The sequence below is a fragment of the Chinchilla lanigera genome, unplaced genomic scaffold (assembly GCF_000276665.1).
Source record: "Chinchilla lanigera isolate Chin_1 unplaced genomic scaffold, ChiLan1.0 scaffold00088, whole genome shotgun sequence".
Taxonomy (NCBI): Eukaryota; Metazoa; Chordata; class Mammalia; order Rodentia; family Chinchillidae; genus Chinchilla; species Chinchilla lanigera.
In genome coordinates this window covers 6,758,826-6,782,262 of record NW_004955489.1, presented here as the reverse complement: position 1 = coordinate 6,782,262, position 23,437 = coordinate 6,758,826, and the positions used below count along the sequence as shown (strand labels likewise).

General features: G+C 38.9%; 1 protein-coding gene across 2 annotated transcripts in view; it reads left to right on the top strand.

Moving 5' to 3' along the window:
• Positions 1-20,899, top strand: part of LOC102022609 (putative MAGE domain-containing protein MAGEA13P) — a 94,434-nt gene extending 73,535 nt beyond the window's left edge. For both annotated transcript variants that reach the window (XM_013504467.1, XM_013504466.1), the window contains exons 2-3: positions 18,710-18,808; positions 19,405-20,899. In XM_013504467.1, coding sequence (XP_013359921.1) covers positions 19,467-20,504 — 1,038 coding nt within the window. In that variant the 5' untranslated portion in view covers positions 18,710-18,808; positions 19,405-19,466 and the 3' untranslated portion in view covers positions 20,505-20,899. The remainder of the gene's footprint in view (positions 1-18,709; positions 18,809-19,404) is intronic.
• The last annotated feature ends 2,538 nt before the right edge of the window (positions 20,900-23,437 follow it).

The window sequence follows — 23,437 nt, the reverse complement described above, 5'->3', positions numbered from 1 at the left end:
GGAAATATTATAAAGGTAAGAGTAGTGAAACTGAGAAATAAGCAAACAAAAAAAAAACCAATAGGATGAATCAAGAAAATAAAATGCAGGTTCATTGAAAAAAATCAATATATTTTGTAACTTTTAACAAGAATGAAAGAGGGGAAGTCGCTATATACAATAGCAATACTAAAGGAATAATGAGATATTAAAACAGTATTTCAATAAATTCTATAATTTATATGAAATGATTAATTCCTTTAAAAGTTACAAGCTGCAAAAGTCTGTAAAAGAGACATAATCTGAATAATGCTACATAAGTCTGAAAAATTGAATCATAGTTTTAAAAACTTCCAATAAAAAAATTCTGTTCTATATGGTTTCACTGGCACCTATTATCACACACTTAAGGAAGAAATAATGACAATTCCACAGAAATTCTTCCAGAAGAAAAAAATGGAAATCTTTTAAACTCAATATGTAAAACCAGTATTATGCTAAGAAGGAAATCAGATTACAGTCGTTACAACAATAGAAAAACAAAATCAAATAATAAAATAGTTCACTGTATCAGCAGACAAAAGACAACACATGTGATTACTTCAGTAGATGTGGAAGAAGTCACTGACAAAAATTAACATCTAGTCATGATTTTAAAAAAAAGGAATCCCCCTGGAAATCTAGAAGTAGAAATGAAGTTCCTCTGTTAAAATCTATTTTCCCAAAATTGTACATCTGTCCATTTATGATCTACTTCTGCCATTTCTTTGCTAGTTGAAAGAATTTTGTTTTTCAGTTTATACTGCACAGTGGCTCTTATTCACTTCCTAAAAATTCACTAGATGCTTTGGGTACCACGTATTTATGGGGAATTTTTTGTTAATCAGTGAATAAATATCTACCAGGCAGTCTAGAAACTCAAATACACTGTCCCCATTAAACAAGATATGTCCCTTTGTTGCGTTCAACATATGAATACTATATATGAGCTACTGTTGAGGATATGGAAATCTAATCCATTTCTATCTAGATATTTAAATGATTTTACTCTTTCATATCACCTCAGTTTCATAAATGCTTTCTGTGGGCATGTGTAACTTGAATCAAAAGCCTTGCTCTGGTTTGTCAAAGAAAAATTACTTCACTATTACTATTTCTTTCTGTAGCTAAGGCTTTTTCTTTTGAAATGTCATTTACCATTATTCTATCCATCCATTATCTTTCAAATTTTGTTCTATAATCTCTACTTCTCTTGGTAAACATGGGTTTATATATATGTATATTATTTCTTTATGTTATTTTCATGGGATTTAAAGTGGTAACCAATAAACAAATTTATATGTCTTTTTATATCTTTATTGTTCTCTAATTTATATAATATATAATTTAACTACTCTAACTATACATTTTGAAGATTTTAATAAATTTTTACAGTTGTTCAGCTATGCCCATAGACCAGTTTTAGGACATTTTCATCACTCCAAAAAGTTCTCTCACAGCCATGTGATAACAGTACCCACTCCTGGACCCTGACCGAAGAAACCAGTAACTTGTTTTCTGTCTGCAGAACTCCCTTTTCTGGATATGCAAATTAACACAATTAAACAAAGCACACTCATTTGCTTCGGGATTTTTTCACTTACCGCTATGTTTTCAAAGTTATTTCACATCGTAGAATGTATCAGTAGTCTGTTTCTTTTTAATAACGGATAATATCTCATTATATGAATAAAGAACATTTTATTTATTGTTTCACTAGTTGGTGCACATTAAAATTGCTTCCAATTTGTAGTTATTATTTAAAACACTTGTATAACCTTCCATTATGAGTATTTATGGGAACATGTTTGTATTATCACCCTTGGATAGATATCTAAAACTAGAATTATTGGTGTGTGTTGTGCTTATCATTACTATTCAAGAAATTGTCAAATGTCTGAAAAGGTATCTACAACAGTTTGCATTTCTATCTCCAATGTACCAGTAAGGGTACTAAATTATCCTTACTATTATCAACACTTGTTTTTTTTTTTTTATCTTTTTCACTATAGTATTCTTATGATTACATACACTTATGTTGTATTTTTATTTTGCATTTTCATGATAACTAATGATGTTGAATATTTTTCATGTACCAATTTATTATCCCTTTTTTACTGAAATGTCTATTCAAACCACATGACCATTTCTTAATTGGGTTATTTATTTTTGGGGGTGGTTATTTATTTTATTACTGGTTGTGAGAGGTCTTACATTATTTATTATTCTAGTCCTTAATCAGATATATGACCTCCAAGAATTTTTCACTCAGTCTATGAATTGTCTTTTATTCTTTTAAAAAATGTTATTGGCATATGCCTGAAATACATAAGTACATTTGTTTGGGGGAATGGTACACGTATCTCATATCTTGATCATTTTTATTCCCCTTCCTCTCACCGTCATCTTTTGCCCTTTCCCTTTTCCCATTCCCCCATTCAAGAAGTCTGTCTCCTTTTATTGTGATGTTTTTTCATTTTCTTAATGTATTTTGAAACACACAATCCTTTTATTTATAAAAAGTTTAGATTTTGAATATTTTCTTTCATGGATAATATACTTGGTGGGTAGATTTGTCAGTTTTCTGAGACACACTACTCAATATCCACAATTGAAAGAAGGGGAGGTTTAATTTGCTCCATTTCGGTCTATGACTGGCTTACTCTAAGGGACATTATGGCAAAAACATGTGGCAGAGCAAAGCTGCTTATTTCATAGACCCCAAGGCCACATATCCATGACCCGTACAGATGCACCTGAAGTGAATTTAAGAACTTCTCTGATAAAAGTCACAAAGGTTTTCCTCTAAAAACAATTTATAATTTTACCTCTTACATCTTGACATGACAAAATTTGAATCAATTTTGGTGTATTCTATGAGGTAATATTGTAAATTCATTTTTGCATGTGCATACATACTATCAGAATGCCCTAGTCCCATTTATTGAAGATTATTCTTTCTCTGTCAAACTGACTTAACAACTTTACTGAGCATCAGTTGACCATAGGGTGTATCTTTTAGAATTTCAGTTCAGTTTTACTAACAGAAGGACCAGTCTATATACCACCATTCTGAAAATAGGAACTGTGAATTCTGCAACTTTGTTCTTTTTCAAAAATTGGTGACTATTGTAGGCCCACTGTATTTCCATATGAATTTTAGGATGAATTTGTCAGTTTCTACAAAAAGCTACCTGAAGTTTTGCATTGAATCTGTAGATCAATTTACTATCTTAAGATTTATAATCCATGAATGTGAATTGTCTTTCCACTAATTTAAATTTTTAAAATTTCTCTTGTCCATATTTTGTACTTTCAGTGTATAACATTTGCCCATCTTTTTTCAGAATTTCTCATGGACATTTGCTTATTTTTTATGTTATCATTAATGAAATTTTTCTTTTAATTTTATTTTCAGATTATTCATTGCCATACAAGAAATATGATTTGGTGGTCGCTCCCAGCATTTTCATATAGACTACTAATTGTATGATAGTGTCTGAAAGTGCAATTAACTATGTTTTCCTGGACCATTTGCAGTTCACACATACTCTTCCTCTGAAATTTAAGGTACAATAGTTAAGAATTACTTCCATATAAATAGAAACAACAAGGTACCATTATTGATACTTTTCTCTATCTGCTGCCTCCTCCCCAGATAATCTCGCCCATTTCCTAAAAGTCTACCTATTTTCTAGCATTTTGTTTTATTTTGCTGTTTAATTATTTATATTTTAGGTTTCTCATGTAAGAGAAACAATATGATAATTAACTTTTTGTGTCTAATTCATTTTAGTTGACATTATAGTTTCAAAATCCATTTTATTACAAATGATTTACTACAAGCTTATCCTTCTTTATGGCTGAGTAGTTATTCATTTTATATATATATAATCACAGTTTCTATATCTATTTACCCGCTAATGGGAATCTAGGCAGTTTCCATAATATAGCTGTTATGAACTGTGTTTTTATAAACATTGATATGCATGTATCACTGTGATGTGATGAATTTAATTTTTTCAGGAATATAACCAGGACAGGTATAATTGGTCCAAATGGAATTTTCTATTTTTAACTTTTCAAAGAAACAGTTCGTACTCATTCAATGATTTTCTTAGTTGGTTTGGTTCCTGACAATGAGCACTGTGTGATTGTTGTTTTGATTTTTATTGTGCATGTTATTATTGTTGTTGTTTTTGCAACACACTCAGGTTTTATCAGACTATTGTTAATGCTATTCTTAACCTTAATTGTGTTAACTTGTTTGGCTTGTGATCCACTTTAGGAAGTAGTAAAGCACTTTTCTTCGTGTTTCTTGGTGGGTCACAGAGGTGTGACTTTAGGTACTGTGTATGATCCATGGCCCCTTCCTCTCTGACCCTGTTGTCTTATTCTGCTTCCTGGCCACCATGAACTAAGCATCTTTTCTCTTTGTTGCAGCCAGACAATCACTGGTTGAATTTCCTGAAACTGTGAGCCAAATTAAACCTCTTCTTCTTTAAGTCATGGGTGTCAGGTATTTTGTCACAGCAATGGGAAAACTACTATGCTTAGGTTTTAGAGTTGTGCTAAGCTGACATACTGAGTGACAGAAAGAGAATCATCCTGAAAGGATGTATCTGTGTGGTATTCTATAAATCTATTGGACCTTCATCCATAAAAATACAGTTCTTACTATGCCATAATATTACAATGCTTTTCTCATGTCATGTACACAATTTATTGATGAAATACATTCATAACAATACAAGAAGTCCTCAATTTATGAACAAGTTCCATTCTGGGAGAATGTAAGTTAGATTCATTCCAAAGTCCAAACATGTGAATCTTAAACACACCTTTGATACAAATATACAGTGTATATTGCTTTGCGCTTCCTAGAAGTCCTCTGCACATCATCATTGCTTTTCCTTTTGCTTCCTGACATCGTGGGCTCTGACTGAGCACTGTACTTGTGTACACTATTGCACTGTACAGTAAACACCAAGCAACACAACTGTGATGATATCCAGCAGACACGTGACCTACTTCCATGATTTGTTCCCATCTACCAATGTTCATAATTCGAGGTCCGTTCCTACCTATGGAAGTTCTTAACTCGAATGTTCATAAGTCAGGGACTTACTGTGTATTACAACCACAAAATTTCAGTGGCAAAAATGGTAAGCATTTGTTTAATACACAAAAGTATGAGTGAGCTAATCTAGGAAGGGTTCTCCTAGGCATCTCTGCTAATCTCAAATTTACTTGCTTACACATTTGGGAGTTGGCTGATCCAGGGTGGGATCTTCTGTAATATCAAATATACTCCATTTTTCTCTCATTTTTCTTTGGCTTCCAGTGATCTAGCCTGAGTCATGTTCTTTTTCTGGCAATAGCAAAGGTCCAAGAGCAAGTGGAAACATGCAAGGCTGTTAGGGCCTAAACTTGAAACAGGTTCACTGTTAACTTCCACCTTACTCTACTTCCCAAGGCAAATCACACAGCCTTGACCAAATTTGTTGCAACATGACATTGGAGATGGATGAGGACCTTGAAACAACACAATCTACAACAAAACCTTAAAAATAAGTGGTTATTAAAATTTTGAAATTAATGTGAGTTTAGTTATCATTATTCAAACCTACATTTGAGAGTCTCATCCTTATACTCTCAAAAAGGAGAATATGATCAAAGTATTTTATATTCACTAATAAAAATGTTACACTGGAACCCATTCTTCCATACAGTTAATATATACTAAAATTTTTTAAAAAAAACATGGACACTGGCTGCACATGGTGTGGCTCATGGTTGTAATCCCACGACTCTGGCTAGCTGCAGCAGGAGGGTCACATGTTTGAGCCCAGCTTGGGCAATACAGTTACTTAGCAAGGCCCTATCTCAAACAGGTGGTGTAGTCAACTGCAAAGACTCTGTGTTCAATCTCCAGTATTCCAAAAAATTGCTGAACTTTGTTATAGAGACAAGATCTCCATCTGAATACCATGAAAGGTAAAGAAGGAAAAAATAAGCTGTAAAACCAGACCAAACAACAAAGCACAACAATGCCAATTTAAAGACTACTGAAAATGTCTTATTTGGGCCTTTGTGTGATTTAAGTAAATAAATACATTTCTAATACAAGGTTATAGTGGTGTATTGACCTACAGAATATTCCCTAAACTATAGATATTTATCTACATAATGCTTTGGAATATACAACTAATAAATTTAATTTGAAAGGAACAACAAATTGCTTTGTGCTATTGAAACCATGTAGTAAGCAGTTGCCAGCCATTTGTACATCGCTCCCTCTGATTATTATCTTATTCTAATAACTGTATGTTGCAACACTCCCTCAGCCTCTTGTGTTGAAGAGACATTGAGTGGGATGTTCAGCGGTTGGTATATGATTCCTAGTTGGCAGAATTCCACATAATCACTAAACGGTGGAAATATCTCAGTGATTTGCAAAAACAAATATTTGATATGTAATTAGGCTATGCTTATTTATTAAATTATATTGGTAGCAGAATGAAATAGCATTTTGAACAAATACGTGAAGAAGCTAATATTTTATCTTAATTTATAGTTTGACAGTGGGTTTTCATCCAACTTCAGGTAGGAAATCATCTCACTTAATGAATTCTCAATAAATGGGGAAAGAAAAAGTGAAGAACCAATTCACTTAAACTCTACAATTTCTACAAATATCTTTTGTTAATAAAATCTTAACGTGTTATAGTCTAAACACCATAAAAGTTGTATGGAAGCTAGGTAATACTATGTCTGCACCATGACATGAAATCTATATGCTGTAAATCATATGTTTGTTAATAGATATGTGTTTGGAACAAGTTATTAGTTCTGTCCAGGTCTTCATCCACTCACAAATCTGCTGATCTACCAGGTCACATTTCCTTTTGAATTAATTTAACAACTACTTACTGAGTCCTCATTATTTACCAGGTACAAATCAAGTTCTGTATGCACCCAACATATTTCTGGAAGACTCAAGTCTAAAAAAGGAGAGAAATCCTTAGAGAATTATTAGTGACGAAATTCTACCATCTGGGTAGTTTACCATATGCCAGGTACTGTATTCAGTGTGTTACAGTTACTATGCCATTTAGTCCTCATAACAACTTTAAGACATAGGTATTGCTATTATTCTCATTTTGCAAATGAGAAAAGATGCCCACAATAGGTAAGTAACTGGTGCATCACAGCTGTTGAAAAGAGCATGACTTGAACTTGAAGACAGTTCTCTTGAATTCAGTATTAATCACCATTCAAAAGGTGATAGTGGGCTGGGGATATAGCTCAGTGGCACAAGCGCCTGCCTGGCAAGGGCAAGGTCCTGAGATCGATTCCCAGTACCAAAAAAAAAAAAAAAAAAAAAGGTGATGGTGTTCCTATTAGAGAAAAATTCAATACGCTCAAAGAGAAGGAATGTATTAGATATTAAAGGTGAGAGCCATAAATGGTATAGTGCAGTGAAGGACGGTATTTCCTTCAGAGGGATATGTGAGCAAAGCTAATATTCTGCAAAGCATGTTCAAGCAATGGCAGGGAGTTCTGGAATGGGTGATGCACCCGACCTGTGAAAGGGAGAGAAATGAGCCTGAGATCAAAATTTCAAATGAGTTTGTTCCAGGATTAGAATAAAAAATTGAGTTTCTGAGTTACCTTTCTTTTTGCTGGGGCACAGTACCCAATACCCACAAGTTAACGGAGGGAAGATTTATTTTAGCTCATATTTTGTAGAGATTTCAGTTCATGGTTGGCTGGTTCCAAGGCAGGGTGGCATCGCAGAAAGGCATCACAGAGGAGAAGCAGTTTATGGCACGGCAGAGAGAAAGCAGCAACAACAGCAGAAGCAATAAGCCTGCCTTCTTTCTGTCCCTTTATATTCCACCCAGGCTATAAGCCTATTGGTTGGTGCCACCCAAACACATGGTGGGGCTTCCATTATCCACAACCTTAATCCCAGTGTCTTTCCCTTAATCCATATTCACATATCCTAATCCAACCACCTTTGAAACTCTCCACCTATGAGTGCATAAGGCTTTGGGGAGACATCTTGATACAAGCCACAACACTAGGCGTTAGTTCTCAAGGCAGTAACCTACAGTAGAACGTGTTTTAGAATAGGGAGCAGTCAGTTTTAAATTATAAGATCTCTATTGTTACCAAGAGTTACTAGCATGTAGCAGTATTGAGAAAGTTTCAAGTCTTCATTATTTTAGCATGCTGGTGTTCATTTTAGAAGGACAAAGCTAGTATAACATGCAAATATCAATCAGAATAATTTACCATATTGACAAACACAAGAAGAAATCCATATGATCATCTCAGTACATGCAGAAGCTTTTGAGAAAATTTAAAAACATTCGTATTTTTAAAAACTCTACTAATAAAAAGGAACAAGAGTGTATGGATAAGGGAGGCAGATTAAACTACTGAGGACTGGATTCATTTCAACATTAAACATATAGTCACTATCAAATTAATGCTACATTAAACAATCTTTACATGTAGATGTTTGTTAAGATCTGGGGTATTTGAAATGTATTTCTTAAACGAGTAAAACTGGTAGTAGATATTCAGGAAACTCGAGATTCTTTGGGGGAAATATATAAGTCTTCAACTGAAAGAAAACTATCTATGTGAAGGTGACTTCTGAAATGAGTTGTTTAATGAAGTGATGAGGATTAAAGTACTGGAGATGAATTTTTCTATCCTATTGAAGTTCTTCTCTGTTTCATTGCTTCTAGAATTCTTATTATGATTCTCTCTTAGTCTCATTTCAATGTCTTTACAGCTAGTGATCACCCCACCTACAATATTCTCCTTTCTTTTTGCTTGATTAACTCTTAATGGTCATAGAAAACATGGGCATCGTCTCTTTCTCCAAATAATCTACCTTGGCAAATTTTCTCACCCATAGTTAATTAGATACACATTTTGTAGACAACGAAAAATCCGTATTTTTTGCCTCCAGCTGCTTTGATACTCCATCTTATACTAAATCACAGTATTCCATTTACTTCTCCACATCAGAATAACTGTGAGGTCTGGGAGTTAAAGAACAGTCTTTTTCATCTTTCAATCTGTAATTTAATATCATTTATCTACATGCAGCAATTACATGCAGAATAAAACATTTGATGGATGAATGAATATATATATGTATATATAAAACTATGTAACTAAAACTTCTGGAAAAGCAATCTAAGTGCTTATGAGCCAAGATTTTAACCCTAAGTTCTATAAAGTAAGATGAGATAGCCTTGATAATGAACACTTACATTTATTAAATGGTCATATATTTACATGTGACAACAAGTGCTGGAGACAAAAATCTGACAAAATAGAACGATTCCAACAAAGCATGCTCTGAGAATGAGTACAAATACACTTAGAATACCTACAGAAAATGACTCCAAGATCCACTTGAAGTATCATACTCTCTTCACATCACACTCAATGCAAGATTGACTCTACTTCTGGATATTTTGCATTTATTCTTCAGTTATTTCTAATTTACTATTAAATTTGGGGCAATTCTTTTGTTTGGACCAAGATGTATCATTCATTTTCTATTTTCCATTTATTGGCAGAAGTCCTTGCTTAGTGTCTCAGTCACTTTCCTCACCACTGAGATAGAATACTTGAGACCCACAACTTAAAGAGATCTTTATTTTGGTTCAAAATTTGTAGAGGTATCAGTCCATAGTCAGCTGGCTCAAAAGCAGGATAGCATGGCAGAGGATCATGACAAAGAAGGGTTGCCCATGGCATGGCAGTAGGAAACAGAGTGAGAGATCAAAAGAGAAGGAAGAGAGATACACCCTTTCAGGCTAAGCCCCCAGTGACCCACCTCCTACAGCCTTCACCTCCCAACATCACATTTAGCTATAAACTCATCCCTGGTCTAACCCTCATAATCCAACCACCTCCCAAAAGGCCTAGCTATAAGGACATGGGGCTTTGGGGACACATCGAACTACAAACCATAAAGGTAAGTATTTGAGCTACTGGTTTCATATTTACATCAAAATACTGTTATATCATCCGGAACAGCATTGCACAACTACAAGTTGTACCCAGCTATTTCTCTGCTCAGATCACTCAGATCTGCTGAATTTGAATATTATAAATTTCAAATACAGTAGATGTAAGCTCTTTCTCTTTCCATGGTATTCACAAGAATAAAGTTAGCTTCAAGTTGTTTTTCTGAATTACACATACAAATACCCAGAAACTGATCCATTTTACCCTAGGCTTATAGACCTGCATTATTACACAAAGTATATATCTAATGTAGCACTCCTGAATGTGCATATATTTTTCTTTTGTAACATGTCTTCTTTATTATATGATAGTTAGGAATTTTATTCCTCTTGAAGGAATGTAAAACTCAAGATTCCTCTCTTAGAAAAGGTGTCTGATATTTTGTTCAAAAGATTCATTTCATCTTGACATTCCCAGTGATATCACTACTAAGTGAGTGATTGCATATTTCTGCTTAAGATTCTGTTGTGGATTGACAATTGGTGGTCAACTTGTCACACCCAGCTGATCTGAACCAGGGTGGTGTTGGGTGCGTGAGGTCCACCTGAGGATTTCTGTCAGCAGCATAAGAGGCAGAACTGGAGAGGAAGAAGAGAGGCTGTGGGGAAGCTGTTGGAAGCTGTTGGGAAGCTGTTAGGGAAGCTGTAGGGAGCTGTTGGTTTTCCTGGAGGAGCTTGTCATGCTGGCTTTCCTGATGAACTTGGCTGTTCTCACTGGAGGAGGAGCACAGGACCTGTTGTTGCTGAGAATGACTACTGTTCACTTTCGGGGAGCTCTGGTCCTCACTTTGAGCATTGCTTCTTGGCTCCGGAGGGGATGATGACTCACTCTTTAGTCTCCTGGCGAAGCTTGTTATGTTGGTTTTCCTAATGCGAACTCGGCTTTCCGCATCACCAGAGGAGCTTGAGACCTCCCTTTTGCTGAGGATGGCTGTGGTACTTTTCAGGGGAGCTCTGGTTCTTAATTTGAGCATCGCTTCCTGTCTCCAGTTCAGATCACTCAGTCTGCTAGCACAGACTTTCTAGCTTCCACCACTGACCTTTGGGCCTTCCCAGTGCAAATCCTTGAAATAGGCCTGCATGAGACATTGTCACAGGCTCTAGTCCTCCAGTTGGATTCATGGGATGCATTGTTATGGCCTTTAGGTCTTCAGCTGGACTTATGCTGGACATTACTATGGCATCCAGGCCTTCAGGTGGATTCTTTGTTCTTTAGTGTGTGGACAAATTTCCTGCACTCTCTTTTTGTACATGATTGTTTGGGTGATTATTATAAATAATCTTATAAAATATGTGTTCTGTATTATATTGTTCCCCTTGCAAAACCCCAAATTACAACAGACTCCATTTTATTTTTCAAATGTGTCATTCCTTCATGTTATGGTGATACATTGTGTCAACTTGGAGAGTATAGAGGTTTGGCTAAGTGACTCAACAGTTTTACATCCTGGGATAAAAAGGATATGCCTTTCTTGCTCTAGGATGTTGTTCATTGTGTCAATGTAAAAAGTTTAAAAGGTTAACTACATGATTCAGCAGGGAGCCAGGGTGCTTACTTTATATTCATCCTGAGCCTGAGCAAGAGGAGGACATAGAGATTATATAAATGCTACATCCCACCCTGGGTGGGGGTAGCCTCCTCACAATATAAGGGAAAAAGAGAGGCATGCTAGCTCTGCCACTCCTCCCTTTTACTCTTATTGCGTTTGCTCCCTTCTGCCACCATAAACGTTTTGCACTCTGCCATGTGCCACTCTGCCTCACAGCCAGCCAAATATAGACTAAACTCCACAACTATAAGCTAAATAAACCTTTCCTTCCTTAATTTTGGACATTAGATATTTTGTCTCAGCAACAAAAAGAAAAATAACCAAGACATTTCCTGATCCATTTCTTTCCCTTGGACACCAGAACTTAGGGGATTATTCATATTTGACTGTCTCATCAAGTCAGATCTAAATTAAGATAGTCCATATAGTTCATCTAGGTACGTGATTTTGGAGTCTATGCTTACACATTTATCCCCTATCTGCATTTATTGATTTTATTACACATATTATAAGGGAGGGATTCTAATAAAAGTAGCTACTGATGTCCCCAGTGTTAGGTCTGTGCTTTCAAAATTCTGACAAGGTTGTACAAATTGTGCTGCTATGAACATAGGTGCACATATATCGCTGTGATACAATGTTTTCAGATCATCTGGGAAAATACCCAGAAGGGAAATAGTTGGGTTGAATGGGACCTTTAGACCTATTTTGCTGAAGAATCTCCAAATTGATTTCCACAGTGGCTTCACCAGTCTGCATTCCCACCAGCAGTTGAGAAGGGTTCCTCTTTCTCCACAGCCTCGCCAGCATTTGTTATTGGTTGATTTCTTAATGCTAGCCATTCTTATCGGGGTGAGGTGAAATGTCAATGTTGTTTTAATTTGCATTTCTCGAATGACTAATGATGTTGAACACTTTCTCATGTATGTATTTGCCATTTGTATTTCTTTATCTGAGAAGTTGTTCTGAGAAACAACTTTGAAGATATCAATAAGTAATACAACAGCCATTGTTAATTTCCTACAACTTTGTCTGTAACTCTGTTTTGTTTGTATTGTTCTTATGTTATTTTGTAAATAGATGTCTGTTTGTTAATTTGTTTTCCTTCTTTTATTTAAAAAAAAAAAAAGACCCAAATACTACAGCCATCTGGTTCTTGTCAAAGGGATCAGAAATGTATGTTGGAGGAAAAAAAAATTCTGAGAAGGTACAAGAGGAAACTTTTCAAACTTTCTGCAATTTGACTCTCTCTCTCATCCTAGGAGAGTAAAACTGAGTTGACTTTTGAAGTCAGATTTTTTCAGTATTTATGGATTAAAATCTCATATATGAAATAACAAATAATATAATGTGTTATATGGAACAACATAATGAATAAAGTAAAAAGAATGTAAAGGGATTTTTTTTTCTACCAACATGAACACTAAGAAACAAGAAAGTAAATTTTTACATGCTATGCTGAGATGACTGTGCTGATGGAAAAGGGGAAGGGATTATCTGAAAGGCCTGATAATAGGCCAAATATAAGTAGGTGTATCTTAGAACAGTCCTTTGCAGGGAAGAAGAATGATGGCAGTGTAGGTTAGGGTGGAGAGGTGAAGGAAGGTTGCTACATGGCCAGTGATCCATGAGGATCATCAGGAAGCAAAATATGGGGTTCTGGAGGTGATGCACAGATCACAATGAAGAGTTGGACACATGATAATGAGAAAGTAATGATAGGTAATGGCTACCTTGAGCATCTACAGTAAGCATTTTGTATATATTGTTTCACTTAGTATTGAAAGCATCACTGTAAGTCACCACAAGGCTTAGAGATACTAGATAATAGACTCAAAACTGCAAAGCTGATATAAAGGAAAATACGGAATACTAGCCAAGACCTTTATAGCTTTAAATGCTTTTTCCAGTACACCAGTTTTTCCCAGACTTTGTTTAATATAACACTGACATATTCATAACTGTCCAGAAGATGTTACATTAGGGTACCAGAACACAGTGTTCTGAGAGGACAGATACAGACGGATTTACCAAGTCCATTAATTGTATACTTCTGCAGATATCTTGCTATGCTAATGTTTACAATGAATCAACAAGAGGGAGAAAACTCCCAAAATTAGTTTGACTACAGCATAACTTTGTTCATAGACCGCCCATGTCATTTCTCCCAACACTAGCATCAGGTGAGAGTCTATGAAATGCTACACCCCATCACGACCGCAAATGCCACATGTAAAAATCTTATTTTTTTAACAAGGTAAATGTAAACAAATTAATACTTGTATAACTTTCACCAACTCATTCTCTAAGAAGCCATAAATACATAGATCGTATGGCTCAGTGGTCTTATGTGCCAGCTCACATTATTAGTTGCCAATCTGTCATTCGGTTAAGGAGTACATATCAAAGTGGACTTATTCCATAGTAGAGGCACTGACATTTTGCTTCTGAATGGCTCTGGATAGGAAGTACTCCCCTCTCTATGCAAGTACAATTACAGATGAACAACATTATCTGCTATCGACATTATGCCATTTTAGGAAACATCAGTGTAGGTCTTCTTAAACTAAAAAGACTTTATATGCAAAAGTGCTGATTATAAACTCTTTAGAGAAAAACACACTATTCATTACTACATACAGGAAGGGTAGTGTACTGCTCTTCCTTAATTATTGCTCTACTTTAGGTGGCCATTGGTTTTCAATTATTTATTGTATTGGAGAGCCCAGGCCACACCTTCTACAAATGACTATTTAGGCAAATGAAGATGGAGACACTAACTAGCTGGTGGAGGCATCGTTTTATTTTTTCATGTAGGTATTTCAAATGGATTCCATCTCCTTAACCACCTCAAAATATAATCTATCCTACTATTTTATGACATGTAAGAGACATTACAGTTCTATCTGTTCAGTAAACACATTAAAATAAAACTTTAATTCAGTTTCACACAGTAGTTAGAATACTTTAGAAAGACACTATATGGACTCTGGTCCTCACTAAAAAAGTGGCATGAAACAAGCAACATACAGTCTTCTGGTCCTTTGTTTCCCCTACTATAGAGTAAAAGTAACAATAATCTCTATCTCACAACATTTTAGGTGAATTTAATGAACTAACACATATAAATCTGTGAGAGTAGTACTTGAAGCATAGTAATGGTATTTAATTGGTAGCAGATTTATTACCTTCAGGGCTACTCAAAACCTTTAGTATGTTTATGTTTGAAAGTCTAAAAGAAAGTAGCTGTTAAGAAATGGATTAGCAGCTGGATGTGCTGGGGCATGCCTGTAATCTCAGTACTCGTACTGGAGAGGCTGAGGCAAAAAGATCACTATGAGTTTGAGGCTAGCCTGGCTGCATAGGGAGTGCAAGACTAGCCTGAACTACATAGGAAGACTTTGCCTCAAAAAACAAGCAAATAAAAAAATGGATTAGTATTCTATCTATTCCATAGTGTACTAGAATTTACAGACAACTAGCCCTGTAAGACAAGTAAAAGAAAAAAAACTGTTTTAGATTTGGAAAACAAAACAGACAAGACTCCTATTAATCACAGTAAAGTTTATCCACATAGAAAATTTAGCATATTTTCTAGAGCTAATGAGAGTTCAGCTGTATTACTGAAAGTAATATTAATATACCAGAATCAATTTAATTTCTACACAATATAAAAATTACATCATGTAGTAGCAAAAATGCTAGATACCTAAGAAATAAATCAGAGGTCACATACCCTGACTTCCAGCTGAAACCTGGGTAGGTTTTCAAGGAAGTGAAGGTCTCTGCCTGAGGAAGTAGGACTTACATCAGCAAAAGGAGCCATTCCAAGCCCTTTATTACCAGAGGAGGCCCCATAGAAATGCAGTCCTAGCAGGTAGCACAGTCGTAGTCCCAGCAGTTAGGAGGCTCAGGCAGTAGGATCACAAGACTGAGCCAAGCCTGGGCAACTTAGTGAATTATAGAGATCCTATTTCAAAGTAAAAAATAAACAGATCTGGGAACGTAGCTCAGTGGAAAGCCCTGAGTCCATTTCCAGTACGAAGGAAGGAAGGAAGGAAGGAAGGAAGGAAGGAAGGAAGGTAGGAAGGAAGGTAGGAAGGAAGGAAGGAAGGAAGGAAGGAAGGAAGGAAGGAAGAGAGGGAGGGAGGGATGGAGGGAGGGACGGAGGGAGACAATTCTACTGTTAGCCTTAGGAAGTTGGGGAAGAGCTGTCAGGAATAGGTGCCACCACTATCCTCCATTGTCCTGTGGAGGGTGTATCAGGAAAAGGGAGATCTGCAAGCCCAATTAGGAAAAAAGATACAAATATTTTGAGAACCCAAATTGGAAAGGAAATCCCACAGAAATATGCCCAGCTGCTTCTCTCAGCTCTGGTAGACACTATTACAGGTCTCTTGGGTTGAGGCCACACCTCTTTCCCTTATTGATAATCTTGGTGAGCTGGTCTTAGTGCAGTGGGGGATTGATTTTAGAGGTGTGGTCTCAGATTGGCTGAAGGAGGGGTCCCAGGTGGTGATGGAAATCCAAGTGACGATACTGATCTACGACTGAAGGATTTTCTTGCCCCTAGTTGAATTTTCTACCTCTAGTTGAATAAGACCTGTGGTGTTCTGCTCTTGCTGTTAGCCCTGAGAAACCCCAGAAAGAGTCCCTGACTGCAGTGTACACTAACTTCTGCAGGAAGAAAGTGGCACTTCCTATGAAGGGATTAGACTCGTGTTAGTAAATCGGAAGACTACAGGCCCTGTCAGGATTCAAGGTGAGGACTCAGAAAAAGGAATAGGGGGCCCTCTTCATCGCCACGCTGCTCCTGCTTTCACCCCTGAATGACTCTAGGCAGGATTCCCGGGTGCGGTGTACCCAAACATTCATTTTAGAGTGACAGGGGACATTTTTTTTCTGAAGGGGCTCCACTGAGGTCTGCAGGGGGGTTGTCCCAGGCAGTGTCAAACATTAAGATGAAGGTATAGGGGTCACTAGTCTTACCTCACCTTGTCAGTTTCCGATGGGAGGTTCCACTTAGGGACACTTGTGATTTCCTGACTTCCACCCCTGGAATCCAAAGGAGGTGAGGGCTGTGGATTTTGGTTAGCAGAGAGGAGGCCTATGGCTGGTCAGCCTTTAAAGTTAAGATCTCAAAGGTGGAGCGGATACAGTACTTTTCACCACATCAAGTAGGTGGAGGGTTGGGGGATGGGAGGATGGCGGTGTTGAGGGTAGGGGGATGAATCCGAACTTACGCATTCTATCAACTTTTTGGAATGCCATCAGGGGTAGGAGATGCATTTCCTGACATCTGTTTTTGGAGTCTGATGGCAGGGGGGCTTTTCTGAGGCAGCTTGACTCCACTTAGTAGGGGGGCAGTGTCTCAGGCAGTATCAGGCATTAATCTGAAGATTCTGCGGGGAGGAGCCAGAGGCTTTTGGGGGGAAGGAGCCAGAAGCTAGGGGTAAGGAACCAGAGGGTCCTAGGGGAGGAGCCAGAGGCTTCTGTGAGGGCAGGGTTCCTGGATGTGCTCCATCTTGGCTTCCATCTTGGAATCGGAGAGGTGATTTTTTCTGGTGAGGCTCTGCTGGGATCAATAGACATGGAAAGCCCAGGCAGTGGGAGGATCAAAGTTTGAATGCCAAGGGCATTCTCTACCAGACAGAACGTAGCTCGTTGAAACCCACTCCTACTGTCAGCCCCCAGGAAGCTCCACACAGGGCAGTCAAGCAGAGACACCTTCCCTAATCCTCCACACTTCCTTGGTGGTGTCTAGAAAGGTGGGAATCTTGCCTTGAGAACTGCATTCTCAATTCAGCAGAAATGGTGTGGTTTAAGTCTTGTCAGCAGAAAATATAAAGAACTTGGGGAGGACTGAGGCTACTCAACCCAGGAACACAAAGGAATCTCTAAAGCATTATCCCTGCTGTAAGCCCTGGGGACCCTAAGGAATGCTTTCAGCCTGAGTCTCCTCCTGCCCTTGCCTTTTACTCTGAAGGGCAAATCCTGTGCCAATTAGAGGAGGAGTCCCAAGCCCTGCCATGTATAAAGACCCTAAGGTTGGGCTCAGAGAGAGAACCATAGAAAACTGCCCATTTTACTGAGCGTCCCAGGCACAGTTGTAAGGCAGAGATACCCTCTCTATCCCACTCATTTTGTTTGGTGACTGCTTTGGTGACTGGTGTATCTGGCAGATATGACCTTGGTCTAAGGGAAGCACTCTTAAGCCAGCAGAAAAGGAGTGCTTGCATACCCCCAACTCAGATCACAGATAAATCCTACTCTGGCTTTGAGCCCTGGTAGACTTTTTTCAGACCAAGGCCCTAGGGGTGTCTGTCAGTCTGTGGCTCCACTTTATTTTTTTTCTTGGTCTTAGTGAGGTGAGGGCTTTCTTCCAAGAGCTACAGCCACAAGTCAAAAGAAGGGAGAGCCTTACCTCTCTGCCAGGGATCAAGATGAGGACTCTGGGAAAGGACTGAGAGATCCTCCAATAGGAAAGAGCAGAGCTCCAGCTCTGTCCTGCCCCTACTGTCAGCTCTGGGGGGTCCTGGGTAGCACTGTAAAGCACAAGCACCTCCTTAAGCTCTCCCCACTCGCAGTTTCTTGTCTACCCTCCGGAAGATGTAAGTCTTGGCCTAAGGAGTTCATCCTCAGAATAGCAGAAGGGAAAGAATGCAGGCCCCACCTGGAGTAAATATGAGTACCTTCACGAGGATTGTGGGTAATTCTTACACTAGACAGAGCAGGGAAGGAGTCCTCCTAAGAAACTTGCTACACCCTTATTGTCAGCCCTGGCAAGCTCCAAGTAGTTCTGTATGAGTCTCCCTTCATTTCCAACTGACCTGGTAGTGATGAGGGGTGTGTGTGTGTGTGTGTGTGTGTGTGTGTGTGTGTGTGTTAATGCATGCATGTGTGTGTTTGAGCGGAACAGATTCAGGTCAGCAGGGAGAAGGGTCCCAGGCCCTGCAGGAAGGACTAAGTTTACTTACCACTTAAGGAATACTGGCTTAAGCCCTGACTGTCAGCTGTAGAAGATCCTGGGCAAGGTTTGCTATATGTAGTATGTCCTCATTTTTGTCTCATTGATCTCAGGAGGTGACAGCCTTGGCCAAAGCAGGTACCTTCACATCAGCAGGAGTAGCCACCTCTGGTCATCCTAGAGAAGAGAGTCGGGATCTGCTAGGAGTCAAGGTAAGGACCCTGATTAAGAAATGAGGGGATTCCATGCATTTGTAGAGCTGGGGCCACTGCCCAGAGAGTACCTGATGCCAGATGTCAGATATAGCGTGTCTTTCTTCCCATCCAGTGGTCTCAGGATGCTGTTCACTCAGGTCTTTCTAGTAGTCACTTTGAGCATGGAAGGTGCATCTGCATAAGATCTCATGGAGCTCAGCACCTCCTTGCTCCTGCTTTTGGGAAATTTATCCACTTTGTAACTGTAGAGACCACACAGAGTTCATTCCCACCCACCTTCCAGCCCTGGAGTGTGCTCGCAATCTGTAATCTGGGAGCACCTCAGTTCCTCTTTTGCAGGAACTGGGGATGAAGGCCTTGACATGAGTCACATGTCCTCAGGCCATGATCCATGGTGAGGTGCAGACCCTGAATGTGTATGAAAGACCGTACCACCCAAGGACAGAAAAGACTCCACAGCTCCTGATCCAAACTCCCCACCATCGGCCCTTGAAGCCTCAGACTATGCTGACTGGTTGTACCCTGAAGAGCTTTCTCTCATCCTCACCCAGTTGACAGGGTTAAGTTTCTCATGTTCTTCCTCTCTGTTGCAGACCAGTTTGGTCCATTGCCCTTCTCCTGCCCACATTCTCGCCAGCTATCTCCAACACAAGTCATGATGCCTCACAGCCAGAAGCATCAGCACTACAAGCTTCAGGATGGAAGAAAGGCACAGGGCCTGGTGCCTGGGCAGGTTCCTGCAACTGCAGAGGCGGATACCACAGCTGCCTCCTCCTCTACTCTGACACCAGGCACCCCGGAAGACTTACCCACTGCCAGAGCATCACGTCTTCCCCAGAGTCTTCAGAAAGCTTGCTCTTCTACTGCCATCAAGGCTACTCCACCAAACAAGTCAAAGAAAGATTCCAGAAGCCAAAAAGGGAAGAATCCGAGCACCTCAAAGGCCTGTCCGTACCCTGAGTTCTTGCTCACTAATATGCTAGAGAAGAAGGTGATTGCTCTGGTGAAGTTCCTGAGTGTCAAGTATGCAACTAAAGAGCCTGTCACTGAAGCAGATATGCTGGAGAATGTCATCAAAGAGAACAAGGACGCTATGCCTGTGATCTTCAGGAACGCCTGTGAATGGATGAAAGTGATCTTCGGCATTGATGTGAAAGAAGTTGACCCCACTAGCCACACTTACGTACTGGTCAAAGCGCTAGACCTCACCTATGATGGGAGGCTGAGTGATGACCAGGGCATACCTAAGACTGGCCTGCTGATACTTGTCCTGGGCATGATCTTCATGGAGGGCAACTGTGCCCCTGAGGAGAAGATCTGGGAGATGCTGCGGAAGATTGGGGTGTATCCTGACAAGAAAGATTTCATCTATGGGTATCCCAGGAAGCTCCTCACCACGGAGTTCGTACAGGAACGGTACCTAGAGTACAGGCAGGTGCCCAACAGTGACCCTGCTCGCTATGAGTTCCTATGGGGTCCAAGAGCCCATGCTGAAACCACCAAGTTGAAAATCCTGGAGTTCTTCTCCACAGTCATTGGAAGTAACCCCTCGGATTTTTCATCCTTGTATATGGAAGCTTTGAGAGATGAAGAAGAGAAAGCCCAGCGTGTAGCTGCTCCTGGGGGTAGTACTGCTGACACGGCCAGTACACAGGCCAGCTCCAAGCCCAGCAGCTTCTCCTGCCCTCAGTAAAGTCTGAGACCGATTCCTTGCTCTGTGCTGGAAAAGGGCAGTCGAGGTTGGAAGTAGTGAGGAAATTTCAGGTCACTTGTTTTAACCTGAAAATTTATTTTTACAAGGTTTATTAGTTTCAGAATTTAGAGTCGTTAATTACATTGGTTACACATTTATTATTGTTTATCAGGGTTAAGAAGAAGAGGTTTGCTGTTTTGAAAAATAAGTGGAGAAACTTCCTATCTTCTTTTGTGATCTAGAGCAAGATAAAACGGTCTTGGCACAAATTTCCTTAGAAATGTTAAAGAACCCAGTAATAGATAAGATCAATAAATGCAGGGAAAATGTAAAACATGATTAATCTTAGGATTTCTGTATCCCTTATAGTCTGGCATTTTGTAAAATTAAAGATATATACCTCATTTGCTTGGCTTACTCAAGAATGTGTGAGAAATTAAATCTTAAATTTCAAGAATCCTGACTTGCTGGCTCATTTATTCTCCGAACGTTAATTGTGCGTCTGCTCATCAGAAGGCACAGTGTCACCAGGGGTGAGTCTAAGATAAGACAGGGAGAGGGTGAGATGTCCTGTGAAACATAAAGGGCAAGAAGGAAAAAAGGAGTGAGGCGGTGGGACTCCAGATGCCAGCAACCAAGTGTAAGTGCCCTGAGCCAAAGCTTCTTGGGACCTGGGGCACCTCTGGTTTCTTCTGTGAGAATTAACTTTATGCTAAGCTGGTGGCAGAGGCCAGACTCTCGGTGTGTTTTGATAGTGGAAAAAGATTCCAGTGGAAAACTCTGAGCAATTTTTTTTTAATAATGGTTAAGCCAAAAAGGAGTCTATTTGTGCTCCCAGTGTAGCTGAAATCACTGCACAAACTAAGTGCTCTGTGGTATGTTAACCAGCACAAGGTGTGACTGGGAAATATGATGTTACTTTTCCCATGTTGCCTCCTGAAGCCTTTTAGTTTGCAGTGTTTGCCCTGGCCTGAGAGAACCAAAGCCCACTCCATTGAAAGAACATTTAAAAATAAGTGCCTCAATTATAGTATGGCCATCCCTAAGCAAGGGTTCGATTTTTGGTAGGAGTGAAATAAGTGAAACTAATGGTTTGGATGGAAGAGAAGCTGGGAGTGAAGGAAAAATATTAATTCTTGACTAAAATTCTAGAAACTTTGTGCTATGTATTGTAGAAAACTTTCTCATGTAGAAATTCAATAATATGTTTATAGTCTGGCAAAGTTTATTGAATTTTAGTTATAAAATTCACCTTTTCCTGGTGGAACTGCCTTCTTCCTGACAGGCCGTTCCCTGCAGAAGTTCCCTGGGTGTCCCGTGCTTCATTCTGGAACTTCTGTAATAGTAGTAAGTCATTCCATGTAACAGCACACTTTGGGGAATGTTTTTATGCCTGGTCATCCCCTCTGAGCCTCTTCGGTGAACTCTCTAATTTTCCAATGAGGCGTGGTGAGAGTCTGATTTGCACATAATCTACTGGTTCTTGAATACAAACCTAAAATTAGAGAGATTCTGAAACCACATTGATATTTGAAGCAGGACTTGAATGTGTTACTTGAAACAGGCCACTGAGCACCTATGCAAATGCATATGCTTATTTGGTTGAAAACCAAAGCCTCACACAAGCAGTAGATGAGCAAAGACCACAGAAGATCGACCAGAGGTTAAATTTTCAAAATAATGATTCTGTTAGTTCCTAATGGACAATCCAGCTCTGGTGATAAAGGAAAACAATGGCTAACCATCCCTCTACTGCCTCGGGCTCCATGGTTTCTCCTCCTACAGGAAAGTCTTGATTTGCAATTTACCTAATGGCCCCTACACAGGTGTTCAGGAATGCTAAATCCTGTAAAGAGTAGCAGGGGAATCATAAGTTAAGATTTTGATCATATATCAAATAGAAGGGCCAGGGATATAGCTGAGTGACACAGTGCTTGCCTGGCAAGCACAACATCCTGAGTTCGATTCCTGGTACAAAAAAAAAAAAAAACCTACACATAGACAAAAATTCTCAGCCTAGTAAGATCACACAGTCTATTACAAAGAACAGTGCAGACCTCCCTGCTAACATTTACAGAATCCATTGAAAACCAGGTGTCACCTTGTACTTGAAAGCGTGTGAAAAAGTTAGGGAATTTTGAGGCAAATTTTGTTTTCTCACAAACCCCTTGAAGAAACCAGATGGTTATTGCCATATCAAATTATAATGGCTGCTTCTAACTGAACACGTACTATATGACAGCTTCTGGAAAAGACTGGAAGTATGCATCCACACCTTGTCACCTCTTCTTCATTGTCTATTCCCCTGTAGTTAGGCAGGAGCTAATGTGCCATCTCCAGGCTTCCTTTTCCATTTAGAAGCAGACGTGGAAGCCCTGTGTCAAGATAACAGAGCTAAACATAGCAGCAACCTGAATCCCTACATGGCCCAAGTGTAGAAGGCTGTGCAACCCAAATCAGAATTCATGTCCACAAAAACTAAATGATTGCTTTAAGATATTCAAATTTCAGGATTCCTGTGGTGCATATGCTAGCAGTTACTTAGGTGATTAACACAGAGCCCCTATTTTATCTGTACTGATAAAATGCTGTAGTTTAGTAAGCACTAGACATTTTATATTTATACTTAGTCAGATTATGAAAATTTAAGTATTTATTTGTTTGTTTGTTTGTTTTTGTTTTTCTCCGGTACCAGGAACTGAACTCACGACCTTGCGCTTGCCAGGCAGGCGCTTTTGCCGCTGAGCTAAATCCCCAGCCCCTGAAAATTTAAGTATTTAAATGAGCCAAAGAGGGCCTAGGCTTTGCAGTCTACTAAATATTTGCATTACAAAAGTAGTTGTGCAAATGTACTTATTGCAAAAATATTCCTGAAAATACAGATCAGTGACAATTCTTTTTTTTTTTTTTTTTTTTTTTTTTTTTTTTTATTT